This window comes from Tyto alba, unplaced genomic scaffold (genome assembly GCF_018691265.1).
Source record: "Tyto alba isolate M040663 unplaced genomic scaffold, T.alba_DEE_v4.0 Super-Scaffold_10, whole genome shotgun sequence".
Lineage (NCBI taxonomy): Eukaryota > Metazoa > Chordata > Aves > Strigiformes > Tytonidae > Tyto > Tyto alba.
In genome coordinates, this window is record NW_024881262.1 from 24,191,107 (window position 1) to 24,209,796 (window position 18,690).

The 18,690-nt window shown below is 45.1% G+C and overlaps 2 protein-coding genes across 2 annotated transcripts; one reads left to right on the top strand and one right to left on the bottom strand.

The window, feature by feature from the left end:
- Window positions 1-1,189: 1,189 nt before the first annotated feature.
- ADIPOQ (adiponectin, C1Q and collagen domain containing) lies at window positions 1,190-7,956 on the top strand. Its single transcript, XM_033001592.2, is given in 4 exon segments — window positions 1,190-1,503; window positions 1,506-1,549; window positions 5,253-5,472; window positions 5,894-7,956. Coding segments are annotated over 4 exon segments (861 nt in total). The 5' UTR covers window positions 1,190-1,433; the 3' UTR covers window positions 6,421-7,956.
- Window positions 7,957-16,370: 8,414 nt separating this feature from the next.
- COPS9 (COP9 signalosome subunit 9) lies at window positions 16,371-18,679 on the bottom strand. The gene is made up of 3 exons (XM_042799933.1): window positions 18,542-18,679; window positions 18,390-18,462; window positions 16,371-16,677 (listed from the first exon to the last, which is right to left on the bottom strand). Exons 1-3 carry the CDS (start codon window positions 18,602-18,604, stop codon window positions 16,640-16,642), a joined length of 174 nt encoding a protein of 57 aa, XP_042655867.1. The 5' UTR covers window positions 18,605-18,679; the 3' UTR covers window positions 16,371-16,639.
- Window positions 18,680-18,690: the final 11 nt, after the last annotated feature.

Consider the following 18,690-nt stretch of genomic DNA (forward strand, 5'->3'; position numbering starts at 1 on the left):
CACATCAGGTGCAGTTTTCAAATCCTGGCAACCTAATAAATACCCCAATCATGCATTTTGGGGCTCAAGCTGAGAGACAGCAGGGAAATCAGCCTTGTCTTGCTCACATCCTGGGCAGAAGCAGCTGAAAACCTCATCTCCACTGCAAAAAAAGTTCCTATTTCAGTTCCAAGATCCTGCTCCTCCATTCACTGCTCAGAAGACAAGACTTCAACAGAAACTGGCATAACATGCACACAAACACACACATGGCTCTAGCAAATCATATTTATAAGAAAACAACAAATCCAACTGGATCTCTCTCATATTTTATTGAGGTTGCATGAGGGATTGTTTTAAGTCTCAACATTGCATGGAAAAACCATCACACAAAAAAAAAAAAAAAAAAAATCAAAATTTTCAAATGCTGAACACTAAAAGCTTGACCAAAATAAGGCAGGCAGTGAGAAGCCACCCTGCAGCTCCTCCCTCCTGCACCCTTCCCTCAGGACTTCAAATTTACCCTTGCTGACTTCGAGCTCTGCATACAGGAAATTATTTATGTGTTCTTTTATACATCCTTTTAGTCCTTCCAGATAGCCAAGTCTTTACAACAGCTCACTAATTCAGGATACTGTCCTGCTGACATTCACTTGGATGAGTTCCCCCTCTCTCAGGGACACCAGCTCCTCATGTCCAGTTGCAACAACAGGCATCATACTATTTTCTTCCTGGTCTGATTTTGTGAGCCCAGGTTTGCCAAGGTCCTGCCTAGCTAACCTTGAACTGCCCCAGAGCGGCTGGAGAGGAAAGCCTCCGCTCTCCAACGTTCAACCTCCATTTTGGAAGGAGAGAGACACAGAGAAAAAAAGACTTTGTTTTGACCTAACGCCAAAATGTGTGGTAGCTTGAAAGCCATCCATAGGGCTGAAATTACTCCAATGATTTACAGTACTGCTGGCACATGCTTGGTTGGCTTAAGACAAAACTCTTGGCCGAGCACTGCCCTTCCCATTGGGCAGCTTTGCCCTTCTTTAGTGCAGTAGCAGCCTCCAGGCAGGAACAGCTCTTGCCATTAAAAGGAGAAGCCAAAACTTCTCACACAATAATTCATTTACTAACATGTTGAAAAAGCCCCATTTGAGTGCATTAATGCAAGGCTGTAGACGCACTTTCTCCATCAGCTGCTAACAACATTTCCTAATTTACACAGAGCAGCTGCTTGTGCTGTACCAGCTCAGCCCTGGACGAGCAGGCTTCCACATGGGCTTCTCCAGCAAACCACTGCTCCTTCAGTTCCTATCAAATTCCCAAACCCATCTTTTCCCCATTAAGGCTATCTTTGCAAGACATCCTAGTGTGACTGGATTATATAAGCGGTCCAAAACTTAAGTGGGTGGCCAGGAAAAATTAATGGGAAAACCCAACTTTTAGGTCAGCATGCGCAATAGCAAATGGAAAATACAGTGTCTGAGCTGACAGCTCCCCATGCCCTTAGGGATAGCGATGTGGTAGCCGGACTTCATTTCTAAGGAGACTGCAGCAAGCCAACCAGGACTCAAAGCCGCTGGTAAGCATGATTTTTTTTTCCTTTTACTAAGTTCAGGATTCTCTCTTCTATTGGGCTGAATCAGACAGACAGACTTTTCTGCTTGCAAGAAGTTTCCTTTCTTAGAGTTATTCTCGGAATAGCCAGAAAGTATTTTAAACCAAGAATAGCTGATCTCCCTTAGATTCATACTCACATTTTTGGAAACACTATTTAGAGATCAAAACTCCTAAATCAAAAGTAGTCAGGAACAACAGTGAAAAACCACATGGCTGTAACAGCAAGTACTAAACTGGCACCTTTCGGTTCACCTCTTTCCTTGAAGACTCCTGGGAAGATTGGGTTTGCCCCAAATCTCCCTGAGTCGTGTCAGCTCCTTACCAGAAACCTGCACCACCCAGACTTAAGGCGCGAGCCCCTTGGAGCAAGTCACTGCTGGAACATTGGCAAAAACTATGCTACAAGTAATTACAAAAAGAAAAAAAGATAAACATAAGCCAACCCCCTGGTTAATATCCTTTGAAGAAAACACTGGAGTTGGAAAACAGATGGATTTTTTGTTCTGTTTTGTGCAAAAAGATGTGGGGGTTTTAAATTTATATAAATATATCATATTTATATAGTGTTATGTGAAATATAAATTCTGAATCATGGTCTGAATCACTGTGTAGCACTTCAGAATGGCATTGTTCTTTTAGATGATACACTGATTTCTGCTGGTAAATGAATACACTTCATAGAATGCATACGAGCTTTTAATATAGTAACTGCCAAGGGAATAGCTGAAAGCCACCAAGAGTACTTAGTTCATCTATTACTTGTCCGAGAGGTACAGCTGACATTTAAATATACCAGATTATTTCATGTTACACTGATAAGCATCAGATGGGAAGACAAAAAGAAATGGAAAAGAGATAGCAAAGGGATATCATACCTATACTAGAGTTTAAGCTAGCAGACATAGCTTAGAACTTTCCTTTTGTAAGACATACTTATGCCAGAGAATTACTTCGTTTCTCAAAAAAGCAAACCACCTGTGCTCGAGTCAAACTATATAAAAATAAGTGGTTTTCTATGTCATACCACAACGCTTTTCTTATGAGAAAGGAGAAAACTAGCTTGTGTAATGTATCCACAGTCAAGAGCCGCCCAGGGATGCTGTGGGATGGGCATCGCTTTGAGCCCTTCAGAGCAAGCTGGATGGGCATCTGCCAGGAAAGCTCCCTGCAGCCCTCCTTTGGGCTGCCTCAAATTTGCACCACTTTCGACCTTACAGGAGGGGTTTATTTTGCACCAGCAGAATACCTGATTCTGGGGCACGTGTCACTAAAATTTTAATGATATTTGAGTTCTAGGCAGAAAGTGGAAGTAAGCCTAGCAAAACCACCAAAACACAGCTCGAGAAACACAATTTTGAGGCAGATTATTATTGAACGCTATCATTTTTTCACACAGATGTCCCCAGACAGCCTGTGCTGATTTTGCAGGGGTGCGTACATGTAGCTGAGCAAGAGGGAACGCAGGCAGGGGGGACAGGGGTCCCTCCGCTTAGTGCCCTGCAGTGGGGCATGGCAAACTGGCCATGTCACAGTGTGCCCAAATTCGCACACCCTTGCTTGCCAAACCACGCCACTTTTAGGATTTACAGACATCCGATTCCCTTGTCCACCCTGGTTCAATGACAACTGTTACATCCAGAGCAGAGATGCAGGAGCACTGCTTAAGCTTCAGGCCGTGCTCACAGCACGCCATGGCACCCCAAAACTGCCCTGGCCCCATCACAGGGTGCCACGCAGCTGCTGGATTTCCAGAACCCAGCAGTGCGGGCACCATTTTAGGAGTTCCCTAATTTCATGTGTTAGGTACTGCCCACCTAAGTCGTTAAGCAGAGCTTTGAAGTTTTCTTCAAATTCCTCCCCCTCATATCCTGCAAAAAACAAAATCATGGCAACCTCTTTGTTATTGTCGTTTAACTCCAGCCAGCAACTAAGCAGCGCACAGCCACTTGCTCACCCCTCCACCAGTGGGACCGGGGGAAGAGAATTGGAAGGGTCAAAGTGAGAAAACTCGTGGGTTGAGATAAGAACAGTTTGATAATTGAAATAAAATAATAATAATCATAATCATAATAAATTGTAATGAAAGGAAAAAAATAAAGAGAGAGAAATAAAACCCAAGAAAGACAAGTGATGCAAATGAAAACAATTGCTCACCACCAACCAACCAATGCCCAGCCAGTCCCTGAGCAGGGGCACCCCTGCCCGCCTTCCCCCACCTTTATCTGCTGAACATGACGCCATAAGGTCTGAGAGGTCCCTGGGGTCAGTTGGGGTCAGCTGTCCTGGCTGTGTCCCCCCCAACTCCTTGTGCAACCCCAGCCCCCTCGCTGGTGGGGTGGGGTGAGAGAAAAGAAAAGGCCTTGACTCTCTGCAAGTGCTACTCAGCAATAGCTAAAACATCCCTGTGTAATCAACACTGCTCTCAGCACAAATCCAAACACAGCCCCATAACAGCTACTATGAAGAAAATTAACTCTACCCCAGCCAAAACCAGCACATTCATTTAGATTCCTCTGAAGCAATTATGTGAGACCTAATAAGACATTATTTAAAATATGACATTTAAATAGCTTGCCTAGGAAAATCACCCCTGCAAAGGAGTTGCTCTGAAATACTATTTTTCTTGGAAATTACAGAGCTAAGAGACTCTAATGGCCATGCTGTTATTCACTTTTTATTGCCTATTATGCCACTTACAATCCTCATAACAGGATACCTTTATTGTTCCAGGGTATAATCTCTGCCTGGTGTGTAGTATCACAGAACAATAGTAATTTTAAAATATCTTTTTCCTAAAAGCCTGACCCAAAGCCTGCCAAGGTCCCACTGATTTTTTGCGAGCATCAGAACAAAGCCCCAGGCTGGCCGTAGGGTGTCACCACCGACCTGGTTCTGGACAGCCACACTAATTGCTCAGACTAGCAAAGCAACTAGATCAAAGAGAAATACGACCCTACAGTGCCTAAACACTGCACAACTTGTCTTCCCGTAATCCAAAAACATAATTTGGATAGAAAACAAAAAACAAACAAAACAAAACAAAAAAAAAACAAACAAACAAACAAAAAAAAACAACAAAACCCCCAAACAGTATCATAATTTCATACGGTTGCTCAGAGGAGATGGAAAGCCTGGCTGTAGTTTCTGTTCATGTTAGATAGAGCCAGGTTAGCAGGCAGTAAACCACCTGCTCACCTTAAAGGCTTCTGAGGGTTTGAGATGGGCTCTGCCAGACCTGTAGTTTCAATCAGCTGCTCGCTCATCCAGGCAGAAGTTAGAGTGTATGGTGGCTAACTGAGCAGAGGTTTGCAAAGAAATCAGCTGCAGATACCCTGGCATCTGCTGTGCTTGGTCCCAGGCTACATCTGTGCTGGTGCTAAAAGCCTTCAAGTGCCAGGGGAGTAACTGGTGTTTAGTCTCCAGACGGGATGTTTCTCCCGGGCTGAGGTCCACGCTGCTCCCGGGGGCCCCATCCCAGCTTGGGTCATGGAGCTGAAGCCAGCTGGATATGGGGAGGCCCTTGGGGTGATCAGAATTTCTTTCCTTTGGATATGTTGACTCAAATCTTAGTTTTCTGTGCCTCTCAATTATTCAGGGGTGCGGGGGTTGTTCACTTTTTTTTTCCTATTAACCCTTAAAGTTAACAAAATGATTGTCCACATCAGGAACTGATGATGAGGGACCCAGCAGGATTCCTCCTTTGCGCGCTGCTGCTGGTAGCCCCCCATTGCAGAGAGGTGGCTGCCCAGGATGCCCAGCCTGACCCCAAAACACCATGTGCCAACTGGATGGGAGGAGCGCCTGGCTACCCTGGCCACAACGGGCTCCCTGGCCGGGATGGGAAAGATGGAAAAGACGGACTAAAGGGAGAGAAAGGAGAGGAAGGTTGGTGAGGAACAAGGGGTACATCAGTCCTGGAGCCTGTGGGCAGCCCCAGCCCTCAGGCCCAGCCCTGGCAGGTCTCCTGTTTGGTGGGTCTGTGCCTGATCTTTGTCCAGATGGCTTTTGAATATCTCCAGGGATAGAGATTCCACAACCCAAGTCAAAGAGTTTGGTCTGATGGTTGCTTTTCCAATTAATGATGTTTTTGCAGACCTGCTTCTCTCGGCAGCTCTGCACACAGCTGGGGGGTGAGCGGGCTTTCCACTCACTGGCTGAGCTCATGGGTGGGTGTGAGGCCATCCAGCCTTTGCTCAGTGCTGCTGAGCAGACCCGAGTGCCACAGCCCCCTCTGTGTTTGAGGCGGATACGGAGCAGCTGCCAGCACAGTGCAAACACAGCTCCCTGTCTCCACTCTGTCCCCCAGGTACACAAGGTCCCAAAGGCAACCAAGGTGAAATAGGAGCCCCAGGGCGGGAAGGGCCACGAGGATTTCCAGGATACCCAGGGCAGAAGGGGGAGAAGGGTGAAGATGCCTTTGTCTACCGCTCTGCCTTCAGCGTGGGGCTGACAGAGCGAGCCCCCCACCCCAATGTCCCCATCCGCTTCAGCAAGATCTTCTACAATGAGCAGAGCCACTACGACGCCAGCACCGGCAAGTTCCTCTGCAACATCCCCGGCACGTACTACTTCGCCTACCACCTGACAGTCTACCTGACGGACGTCAAGGTCAGCCTCTACAAGAAGGACAAGGCAGTGATCTTCACCTATGACCAATTCCAGAAGAACAACGTGGACCAAGCAAGCGGCTCTGTCTTGCTGCACCTCAGCACTGGGGACGAGGTCTGGCTTCAGGTGTATGGGGAGGGGGACAACAACGGCGTCTATGCCGACAATATCAATGATTCCACTTTCATGGGTTTCCTGCTGTACCCAGACCCAGACATCCATTAAAGCAGGGGGTGCTGCATGGGAAGGGATGAGGTGGCTTAACCCTGGACGGAGTCCTGGGGCACTAGAGCTATAGCTATACTGTATTTACGAGAAAATTGCCTTTTGCGGGGGCAATGATTGCCAAGGGTGGACTCTCTCTCCTGTGAAATCAGTGAGGTTACACATAAATGACTTCCATTAGGGACCAAGAGTTCACTCCTACCTCTGCTCTTGCTCTCTTTGTGGAAACCTGGGCCCAAAGTTAAACACCATTCCTGCCACACCATGAGAGAGTAACTCTCAAGATGGCCTGACCTTTTTTAAAATTTAAAAATGGTAAGAGAAAAATTAGTTACATTTGAATATCACATTCTACATTTCCCTTTTTCAACCACCTACAGTAATCTAAACCAATTTTATCCAGCATTTTAAAATGTGAGTAGAAGAGGAAGAAGACTCTTTGTGAAAGCCACCTCTGCTCTTGTTTTCAACCAGAACAGATGGCTCCATTTTTTCCCATCGTAACTCCTGGTCTTATTAGGGCCTTTGATTTCCACCCATGGTTTGTTGTCTCCCTTCTTTAGCCCAGATCTTTGAATATTTTCACATTATTAACTTCCATTGATTTTAATCCTTTGATTTTCCTTTTAAGTTTATCCCCTATTGTTATCTCTAATGCAGACAGCGTGCTTGTTTAGGGCAGAGATCTTCTCTCGATGTATCTGAAAAGCCTTATGAGCACCGGTGAGGCCACACAGTAAAAGCGGCCTGTTGACCTTCGGGGTCCCAAGGTGATCACAGATGTGTTGGCCACAGTTGTGATGCTCAGAAGTGCCAGCAGCTCCCCTTCAAACACTGTGCCTGACTGGGGAACAGAAGGTCTCCCAAGGCTCTTGGGCAGAGACCTTAGGGTGGAGGTGTCCCTTCCCAAGTCACTCACCTGACACTGGAAATGACGGCACGAGTACTAGTTCGGTGCAGAGGCCACCAGCACTGGGCACACAAGCAGCATCTTACAGTTTCCATCTGCAAGATGGCAGGATCCTATCCCATCTCCCCTCTGAATAGCTCCCACATGCTATCAGAATTTGAGATCTAGCAACCGTATTTCTACTTTTTCATACCATAAGTGTGTCATAAGCAATGGTTTGCACACCAGCTGGGCAGAGATTCAGGCAGTGGTGCAACCTCCCGTGTTGCGTGGGCTTCTGGGCTGAACACCCCCAGGACCTGCCCCAGCTCTTGGCAAGGTTACCTTAATGGGGGAAGAGTATTACAGCTGGGATTAGTACCAATCCCATCAAACTGCTCTCCAAAGAGCTTGCCTGACTTTTAGCTAAAAGAGGATTTGATGGTTTCTCAGATATGTTCAAAGACGACTCTCATTAGGCTTCAGAACAAGCTAACACAAATCAGAGCTTTTGCGTTATTACAAGCAAAAAACAGCATTAAGAGCTTCAACTGAAATTACTTCCAACACCAGCACTTTCTACACTCCAGTGAATTACCACATTATAAATAATAACAACAATAAACTCTCTCAATGAGAATGCTCCATATTTTTGTACGCGTCATTGGGAAGGATTTGGAGAGAAGGACATTCTCCTAGCTTTACCAGGCAGCCCAGGAAATATTTGTTTTGTTTTGTTTTGTTTTTTTTCCCAGCAAAGTGGGGGTACCCTGAGCTCACACACACAAGGAAACCCTGCTTTTGCTTCCCCAAGAAACTTCCCACCCTCTAGCTTTCATCAAGGCTTCAGCATCTCATCCCCTCACACTGTATTTACCTTCCTTTCGGGTAAGATGAGCTCTGGTTTACAGACGGTTTCCCTGAAGCCACTGTGTCTGAATCCACCCTGACTGGCCAGCCAGAGAGGGGGCCTCCGCTGGCCCAGGAGGCTTCAAGCATGCTAGATTTAGCAAGGGCCAAACTGATGTTCGATCTGATCATGTCGGATTCAGAGAACTGGGAAAAAACGTGCTCCTATTGTGTGAATTAATGGGAAGACAACAGGGAAAAGAAAAAAAAAAAAAAGAAGAAAAAAGAAAAAAAAATAAAAAGGAAAAAAACAAACCAAAAAGCTAATCCAGAAACAAAAAGAGATTTAAAAATGCAGCAGTTGCTGGATCAAATGGCATAAGAGGCTTAAACTGAAAGGAGCAAGTCAGAGCTTTTGCAGTGTTTTTTTTTCAAATATTTTCAGATGGATTTTCTGAAGGTAGGGAAAATTGAAAGAATCAAAGTGCTAAGAGGCATTTGGGATAAACACTAAGAGGAAATACTAATTTAAAGACTAGTTCCCAAGAGAAAGCCAAAACAAATTATACTTTCCTTCCTGCCATGCAGCAGGAACAAATATGCTTACAGTTTTAGCTTGTACACCAGGACTCGGAGGCTTGGACATGGCTTTTCACACTGCCACACACCTCTAATTCTATCTGCTTTAGGCCAGGGCAGAACCCAGGATTTATTAGCACTTGTGCCTCAACCCCACACTCTCCCATTTCTGCTCCTCCCCACGTGCTCCCACCGGTGAACGACATAGCACGTGGTCCTCAATTTGCAGTGGGTCTCGCATGTAAATATGTTGAGCAAGCAACCTCTCCCAAACCCTGCCCAACACTCCAAACACAACCATGGCAACTAATATGTAAAATATATGCTATGATGAGCACAAGTACTGTCACCTCTGTAAGCAACAAGGATGCATAAATGAGTGGGCAGTCCAGTTCATGCAGGATCTGCCTTTAAGAGTATTTGTGTACGCAGTAACCCAGGGCAGGAGGGCAGCAAAGCAGCTCTGAGGGATGTCTCCTCTCAGCTCCTCTCTTCCTAAAGCACAGTAGGGACTTCTGTCCTTTACAGGACATTTTCAATCACACTTTAAAGGTTTAAACTTCAGGATTTGAATCCCAGGCTAAAATCCTGGTCAAGCAGAGGTTTCCTGCTTGAGAACAGCACACCCTTTTGAGGCTGTCTGTCTTATCAAGAAAGAAACCCCTGTAAACCCAGTAAGACGAAGCACTCGGGGGGAGTTTTAAAGAAAGCCATTCTGTGTATGAAGGAAAGCCGCTGTTCCGTGCACTGGCTTTTCCCTCTTCTCACAGCCATAAATACTGAAACACAGCTTCAGCATGATACTCACCCTCCAGGATGTGAGTGCAGAGACCATCTTCTTCCCAGCTCCCCGCTTGATGCACCACACAGGGTACCTGTATCGCTCAGGCCTGTCCAACCCAAGCGCCTCAAGAAACAGCAAACAGCCCAGCTCCCCAGTTAGTGCAGCCCAGGCAGCAGACAGCGAACGAGGTAAGCCTCCACTGCATGGAAATAGGGGTCAAAACCCTCCCTTCAGGGATATGGACTATTTTATGAAGTCTTTCACCTCAAATCTCTCTAAGATTCTTGCTCTACAGAGCTCAGCTAGAGGCGCACACGCCTCCCTAGCTGGCACCAAATCCCAGTTTAAGCCACCACACACCTAGAAAGCCACTTTGCACCCCCAGGAAGAGCAATGAGCCCCCTCCCAGCTCTCCCCCAGGGCAAATGCTCCCTACAAAGGCTCACCCCATCAACAAAGCAAGCCCAGACACAGGGTAGGGCAGGGCAGGCATAGAAGCACCCCCCTTCCAACACACACACCTCTGCCCCACTGCAGCCAGGGTTGAGCCCTGAAGCTGCCCATAGCCCCTCGGTTACTGCCTCCCGAGGCTGCCCAGCCCCTGCAGGTATCTGCATGTGGGGTCTCAACAAACCAAAAACATGCTGACAAGCTTCAGGAGCAGCAGCTCAGGGTGGCCAACAATTACCGACCTCCCCCCCCCCCCCCGCAAGCTCCCAGGGGAGTTCTTATAGCCCAGGAACCACCCAAATCCCTGGCTGTGGTATGGATAGCAAACCTCCACCTCCCCGGCACTGCCATGCCTGGGGCACACAGCCAGGCTGACTGTGGCAGCCCAAGGGCAGGGACCCACAGGGCACCATGCTGGCCCTGTGCTGCTTTTAGGGGAGAGCCCCAAATAGGGTTTGGGATTATAATGAGGTCCTGGGGGACGAGCTTGAGGGAGCTCCTAATTAATCCAGCCTTTCTGCGTCACTGAGTTGCTGTGGTTTTACTCTCCCTCAACGCTTCATAAACCTGTGGGATGGGAAAAGGAAAACCTGGCTAAAAAAGGCACATATCCAAGGCTGGGGCTGGCTCCCAAGGATTGCATAATGCTTTGAACATACAATTATCTTGTAACAAAAGAGCCAAGAATGACACTGACACACTGAAAGGGCACAGAATCACCTGCTCTCCAACAAATGTGTTTAGTTTGTTTGTGGTTTGGGATTTTTTTTTTTTAATCAATCCTGACAATAGATACCTAGTACAAAGTTAGGTCTCACTATTTACTGCCTCTCTAGCTGTGGCAGGTTTAAATGGGTGTTTTTCCCTTTAGAAATTAATGTACTGCTACTGGCACACAAATGGGATGCCTCTGGACATAAATATTCCAGCAGCTCCTATTAGATAGCAACCAATATGATGAAGACACCAAGACTAAGGTCTTATTTGCCTCTTTGTAATTAGGGCAGGTTATAAAGAGAGCACTCGGCTCCTTTGATCTCGACAGCTGTGTTTGACTCTTCTCTCCCCTCGGAGAAAGACAGCATCATCTCTTGAAGGCAGAAAGCAAGAACATTCCTCAATGAAAGATTTAAGTCACTGCACTAACAATTTGGGAGAAATGACACGGTTACAGCTGGAGAGACTGGCCGGTCTCATCCAGCAGGGAAACAATCTGTGAAAGTATCCATGGCTCTTTTCAACACAATTACAGGCTGATCCTAATTGTGCCTCAACCCCACATAATTGCTTGTGTCAGTAATTAATTGGAATACAAATAGCAGCTGCACTAAACCATGAAGAGCTACAAGAAAGAGATAAATCACTTGCAAGACTTGTATTATACTTATTTGTGAAGTGTAAACTCACTAAAGGCTTTTCAGCATAGAAGGTGGCAAAGGGATTAGGATGAAGTCCTACATTTAGCTAATCTGCCATTGTACTTCCACGCAGGAACTACCATCAGATTTAAAGTTTACTCTTTAAAATACTCTGGAGGAAACCAATCCCAACTGTACCCAGGCTGGGAGCAAAACTGCCACATGTTTTTATGACATTTGTACTAGATGTAGGTACATGATGAAAAGACTCAGTCTGCCGTGGGACTGTAAATCAGCAAACTCGCTCTCAGACACATCCCAGGAGACCAGCCCAGCGTAACACCATTGCTCTTTGAGGCTGGTTGTGCGACCTCCTTACAGGCAGGTGCAGTTTGTTGCTCTCCAGCCAATCCAAGGGGAAGGAAAGGTTTATTCCCAATGAAATGGAAGTATTAAAAGTCAACATCAGTTTCTTCCCACGTGGCATACCAGAGGATTCCCACCCACAAGGCAAGCTTTGGGATCCCACCCATAAAGCACAACAGCTTTATCGAGACAGAGGTGGAGCAGGACATTCCACTTGAAGCCCCTCTCTGAACCCCTTAGAGTCAGGCAGGGAAGGACAGGAGGTATGAACCAACACACCCAGCTCCCTCCGGTCCTCTGAGCATCTGTGAAAACATAGCACTCTGCCCAAAGGAGTCAGGAGAGCACGGCTTCCCCACTGCCTTGACAGGGATTGCTAGAGAAGCCATCCTAGTTCTTTAATGTGTTTTGGTTAGTATTTTAAGGCCAACGTGGATCTATCAGCCCGCATGAGGTAAAACACAGAGAAGGGGGATTCCCACACCACAGTACCTGCATCCCAGCACTGCAGAGGCAACTTCAAAGCAGCAGCAGACCAGAAGACCCCAGCAGCACATTGCTCAGCCAGCTTTATTGGGAGTTGGGGCACACTTTGACTGTGAAGCTCTCTGATGGGACAGTCACTGTCCAAGGACAGAGTCCCCTCCGCAAGTGTCCTCGCCAAAGCATCCTCAGCTGGGCCAGGGGGACGCCGAGACTGCCCTGGTGCAGGGCAGCTCCCGTCTGTACCAGGGATGCTTTCTCACATTCCCTTGCTGATATGTATTCCCTCACTCAGTCACCCATATGACATTTTCAGCTCTGTGTCTTTTATTCACAATATACAAAATAGGGTCTTTTCTCTCAAGAGGTCGTAATTTTACATGAGTTCATACGAGCTTGTACATACATGTCACGGTTACAGACCAAGCAGTACAAACACAGCTAAAATTAGGGCCAACTGGGAATTTGCTACATGCAATTTGACTTTTCCATAAATAAGAACTATTCACCAAAAAGGCCCTGTTTGCCAATTTTTAAAGTTTTAAAGACAAGGCTCCTCTCTCCCTCTGCTCTGAACTCTGTAGTGGCTTGAGAAAAAAAGTCATAATGAGGGTCAGGGTAATGACCCTGCTGCTTGGCAAAGACTAACTGGAAAAAATATAAGGCACACTGAAAAAAACAAACAAACAAAAATATACAAAAAAATCTGGAAGTAAAAACATGGAAGCAAATCATTGTCCTCAAAGCCACCCCTGCTGCCAAGGACTGACTTGTATTGTGCTAGTGCTCTTCCAAAAGAGCCCTGATGTGACGCTGGCATTCCAGCCCCATCACCGACAGGGAGACTTGCAGAGAACAGGGCTGCACTGTCATCTGCCCAGCAGGCTTTCATGTGCTCCACAACTGCACATTGAGAGCAGGAAGATGCCTGCCAGATTCCAAACACCCTGGGGAAGCAGGAAGAACTCCATTTATTCATCTAAATCAATTCCTTCTTTATTGAGAAAAATACCTTCCACTTCAATTATTGAAGTATCAAAAGGAAAACCTTTTATTTTAATTCCCTGGAAGTTAACTAAGAAGAAACCCAAAATAACCAAAGAAAATGCAGCACTACCACATTAGGTCTGAGCTTGCCTGTTCTTGCTCACAAGAGCAGCAGCAGAACACCGGGTTCTCCTGCTACCCTGGTGGCCAGCTCAGAAGAAGCACTGCAGAAATATTATGCACAGATGCCAACCAGCTCCCCTTAGCACAGTAACTTTCTCTCCCTCACAATGACTTGATTATTTTCAGCTCAAAACATCGCATTCTTAATTCCTAAGAATATCCTTTGACAGCTAGCTGTTTCCTGCAAACAGAGAATCGGCCCTGTGAGAGTATCAAAGGGAACGGGCTGACATTTAAGTGTTTTGAAGCTATTCCTTTTCATCTGTGCTGCACAACTGGCTACACCCCTTCTAAAGCATTTTAGCACTTGGGACCTCATCCTGCCAAGACTCAGGCAGAAGGTCAGCTTCATACATTGCCAGCTGTCCCACTGAAGTCAGTGGGACAATTCAGGACACTGGCCTCTCTACCTCCATAAATCTATTGAATACAGCCTTTATTTGGCCACTGAAATACTAATTCATACGCAGAAGCTTATATAGTAATATACATCTGTCTAAATGTGTGCAAAATGTTGCTAGAACAGGCCTGTTCTTTCACTCAGAAACACCTATTATGAGTCGTGTCAAACTTCACAAAACACACAGTAATCAAAGGTCAGTAAATGAAATGACCAATGCGGACAAATGCCATAATTCCATTTAAATAAACTTTTATTAGAGCTTTTGACATCTTGTGATTATTCCCTAACAACAGGCTGATTGCACACAGACTAATTACACTGAAAGGCTTCACAAATGATAACACAGAAACAATGCGGAGCTGAAGGGCAATTTGTTCTTTGTACAAGCCTTTTTATATTAATACAGTCCCTAAAGGGACCCAAACAAATTATAGTTCCTGACAAAAGCTCTTACACACTGACAGCCCTCTTCAGAAAGATGAAGCTATATACACACTCCTCACCTAGTCTCATTGCAAAGGAGAGAACTCCAGACAGCTACAACCTATGTACCTTTTCCAACTCTGAAGAACGTTCCTTTCATTTCACTTCATACCAAGAACAAACCCCCTCCAGATTTAATTGCAAGCCTAATTAGCACATTAGCATCTGGGAACAGCAAAGAACCACCTAGTACTCACAGTACAGCCAGAGTGGCATCAGCTGCACACCAAGGGAATTCTTGAAATTCAACAGCTTCCTTTGTAAGGAAATTTACTAACTCTAACACTTCTACACACCACACAGAGTAAGCTCCTTCCCTACAGACAGGCATACTGTATTTCCCAGGTGCCAGCAGTACTATTTATGTTGTTTTTTAACATGAAACACAGATCCTAGAAAGCTTCACATAAAGGTGTTAGCCATAGCTACCTTGAATGGGTAGCTATATCCTGCCAGGATGAAAACTCTTGGCTTCTAGGCTGTGCTGGACTCACGAGCACTATTTGCCCTCTATCCAGCTTCATGAAGATAGGTTCCATGTTTTCCTCAAGTGAGATGACATTACAGAACTAGAACGAATCACCATTAGCACCTTCAAATCAACACTTCGCTGAGGTTTTGGCCTTCTCTAAAATGCAAACACTGTTCACACCAAAGAGGAACTGTTGAAGATGGATCTGTATCTCAGAATTTACTCCTGCTGCTGTGATCAAACTTAAGGCTCAAGTTTCTTACAACTTAAGGAAGGCAAATGAACAACAAAGGAGAAACCAGTACAAAACATGGACAAGGAAGTATTCAAAACCCAAGGTGACCATCTTGAGTAATCTAGGCATCAGCAAAAGGGAGTAGCTAGAAGCACAGAGGAGAGTTGCTTCTTTAAACTTTTTTCATCTTTTGCACCTGCCCAGAATGCAGCCTCCATTTACTGGCAGCAGCTCATTTCTCAAATTCTAGTTTGGAGAAAGCACACCACCAAAGCTCGTAACAGTCCAAACGCAGTCACTACCACTCAGGCAAAATGTTTACATCGGTTTCAATGAGGAATGTCTGCAACCCCTGCCTCTTTAACCAAAATGAGCACTAAAAGGGAGACTGCCTCAGCAAGACTGTTCCTTCAGGGACACACTGCAATGTCAGACACTAGGCAGAGTAAATGTCAGGATGCTGATTTAACATACACTGCATGATGAAACAGAGGGTGTTGAGAAATCCATAGGCACACAATGCAAAAATCACCCAAGCGCTACTGGTTTTATTGTGCTTACATTTCTAAGCTCGAGGGCCAGCATACTTACTGTTATATTTAACATTTCCTTTAAGGTAAACCCCCAAAAAACCCCAAAACATGAAGTATGAGAGGAAAGGATTTCACTCCATGTGAAATTTAAGTAGTGTGAAGTCTTTAAAAAATGATCAGTCACAGTACTATTTTTGTGATCAATTTGGGGAACACAGACTGCACTTAAGATCAGACAAGATTAAACTCTTCACTCTGAAATAATACACTAAAAAAACTCACCTGGTTCCTTTCATTCTGAGATTCACTTTGGTGACTGAAGGGTGCAAAATCAAACATTTCTAAAAATGTTTTGAAAACTTTTGTCAAAATCTGAAGGAATAATTTAACAGACTGATTCACATACACTATGCCTGTAAGTACAAATAATTACACTTCTGCTGCAGCAGGAGAAAATAATCCTAAAATTATTTTCTTTCTATAGAGTACAATTTCAAGAATTTAGTTTTTTTTTTAGATCAAAGCATTCCCATAGGCCAGGGCCAGAATGTTTCTCTACTTGAAAAAAAAAAAATCAAGATAAAATTACTACTTTTTATTCTGGTTTCCTAAAAGTACTGATGGTAGCTGAGTATCTATCTTGAAACAGGAGACCACGCACACTCTCAGTCTGACTGGCAAATGAGTCAGACTATTCAGATCAAGCAACTGTCTTAGCCCCAGATAATCCTATATTGTGGGATAAACAAAACTTTTCCAGGCAGCAATATGTCATGCTATGTATCTCTATATAATATCCAAAGGTAACAGTGAATGATTTAATAATAAAAATTTCATTCTCTAAGGGAGCTCAGAACACAGCAATATCTATTTTCAAAGTATATCCAAGAGAGAGGTGGGGTTTCTTTAGTATTTTATTGAATGAGCACATCAGCAAGTAAAATTTTAAGAAAAATCTACACACAGCTTCCTAGAAATAACAGCCTACAATTCCCTCCTTAGTTGTCTTTAACCATGTGGCTTTCATATTCCCCAAGCAGCTTATACAGGGTTTTTCCCCCCCTCTGTGATTTTCCTGTTTTGATTATTTTAATAAATAATGGACACCACAGGCGATCCTAGAGAAAAATCCACATCTCAGCACTGCTTAGCTGGTCACTTAAGTTCATTGGATGTCATCATCATCAAAGAGATCTTCAAAATCTAGTTAGAAAAATAAGATAAGTTAAAATTAACGTTAAAAGTTTCAACTGTTACATATGCACATACTCAGGTACAGTTCTTTATTATTCGGATTAAAGGCAGAAATAAAGATTAATTAAGTGAATGAGAGTTACTGCACTATCAGTTACTAGAAATGTAACATCAGGGTAGGAAGAGACAGAGAAGAATGGCAGGGAGACCCACCTATATGTTCTCTATCACACGCAAATTAAACTGCTTCACATGTACAACAGAAGTTTTGGAATTAAATTAATGAAAGCAGAGTGAAGCTTCAAAGGAGGGACTTATATAAATGCATTACATGGCCATCACATTCAGAGTGGATCAACCATGACTCCCGGACTCCAGAACTAAACCAGTACTGGTTTTATGCGTGCAGCAAAGCTCAGATGTAGACACTCCTGCAGAATTCTGGCTTTAGGTCATAGTATCCAGGTACACAGTTCTAAATTTTGCAGATTGACATTTGCGTTTGTGGTTTGCTATGAAAAATCCCTTCCTTAAAAAACCACTTCATTGCTGTGAAGGTGCTAGTAACATTTCTCTCAGAAAACTCATCTCACTCAGCCTAGTGAAGTGTGGCCAGCTAATCACAGCTGTTCTAGTCATCTCTAGCAAGTACTCTTAACTACTCGCCTTTGTATCTTCTTTGCATATTGAACATAAACCAACAACATAACTGAAAGCAAGTCTTTATTCTTACAGAAGGCAACACACACATGTCATACAACAAACCAAGGATTAATCCTCCTTTAGAAGTGTCCTAAACTACCAACGGAATATTATACCACAACTTGATGGTAAAACTTTATGGAAATATCTACTGCTGAATATGCTGGCTTCAACAAAGAGCTAGGTCCCTCACAACTGTTGAGAGTGTATCAAAGCTGAAGTTCCTTTTTCTTCTGTATTCCAAGTCTTGAGCAACATGAGGAACTTACTTTATTTCAGCACATCTGTTTGTGACATCAGCGCCACCATAGGAACCAGATTTAATAACATATCTGAAATTCCCTGCTGAAATGTCTAAATGTATTTCTTAAGAAGGATAAAAAAAACAATCTTAGTAACCAAATGCAAAGCGCTGTATACACTATCCCTAGGTGGCTAGATACACAGCAGCTCTCCTCTCTAAAAGCAGATACATACACTTATATGCATACAGTTGACTTTCAAATGCAGAAGGCATATTAAAAAAAAGGTTTGTTTTACTTTGAATAAATATGCATGCATACCTTAAGAGATTACAGAATTATCTATAGAATAGTAACACCCAGAAACAATTCTGTGAAGTTCTGTCCTCATTTTTTTATGTATTTACACTGCTTAACATAAGCTATTTGCTATGCAAACACACCGAGGCATTTTTTCTCGTGGTGATTAACGTGCTAAATTGCCTAAAACCCCCGGGAGAGGAGAAACACGCATTGTATCACCCCCCACCTGCATCGCGTAACGCTGAAGCACTCTAACGGCGCCCCACTCCCTCGAAGCGTGGTTGGTGAGAACCTGAGCGCCTCCAGGCGCCAAAGACGTGAGATTGGAGAGAAACCAAGCGAGGTTTGTTTTGATCATCTTCAGTTTCTGCAGCTGCCACCTGGCAGGCCCAAGGCACCACCGCCCCCGCCGGGCGCCACGATGACCCCCTGCCCCCCCAAACGCCCCCGCGCCCGGGGCGCGGCGGCCCTTACCGTTAAAAAAGTCGGCGTGCACTGCTTTCTCGTTGGCGGCCAGGTCCATCAGCAGCCCCGTGCTTCCCCCTGCCTAGGAAAAAGGCGCTGAGCGCAGCCGGGCAGCGCGGCCCCCGCCACCCCCGCCGGCAGCTCACCCCCTTACCCCTCACCTCATCCAGATCCACGTACGGGCCGGCGCCCTCGGGGAACATCTCATCCACCGCCGGCTTCATGGCGGCGGCTCCGCTCGGCCCCACCGCTTCCGGCCGCGCGGCGCCTGCTTCCGCTACGAAACCGGCCGGCGGGGCGCCACTTTGGG

Excerpts from the sequence above, each read along its gene's own strand:
- COPS9 (XM_042799933.1), bottom strand. The coding sequence starts at position 18,604 with ATGAAGCCGGCGGTGGATGAGATGTTCCCCGAGGGCGCCGGCCCGTAC. Across the intron at positions 18,463-18,541 it reads CGTACGTGGATCTGGATGAG|GCAGGGGGAAGCACGGGGCT; the intron begins GTGAGGGGTAAG and ends CCTTTTTCCTAG. Across the intron at positions 16,678-18,389 it reads GCACGCCGACTTTTTTAACG|ATTTTGAAGATCTCTTTGAT; the intron begins GTAAGGGCCGCC and ends TTTTCTAACTAG.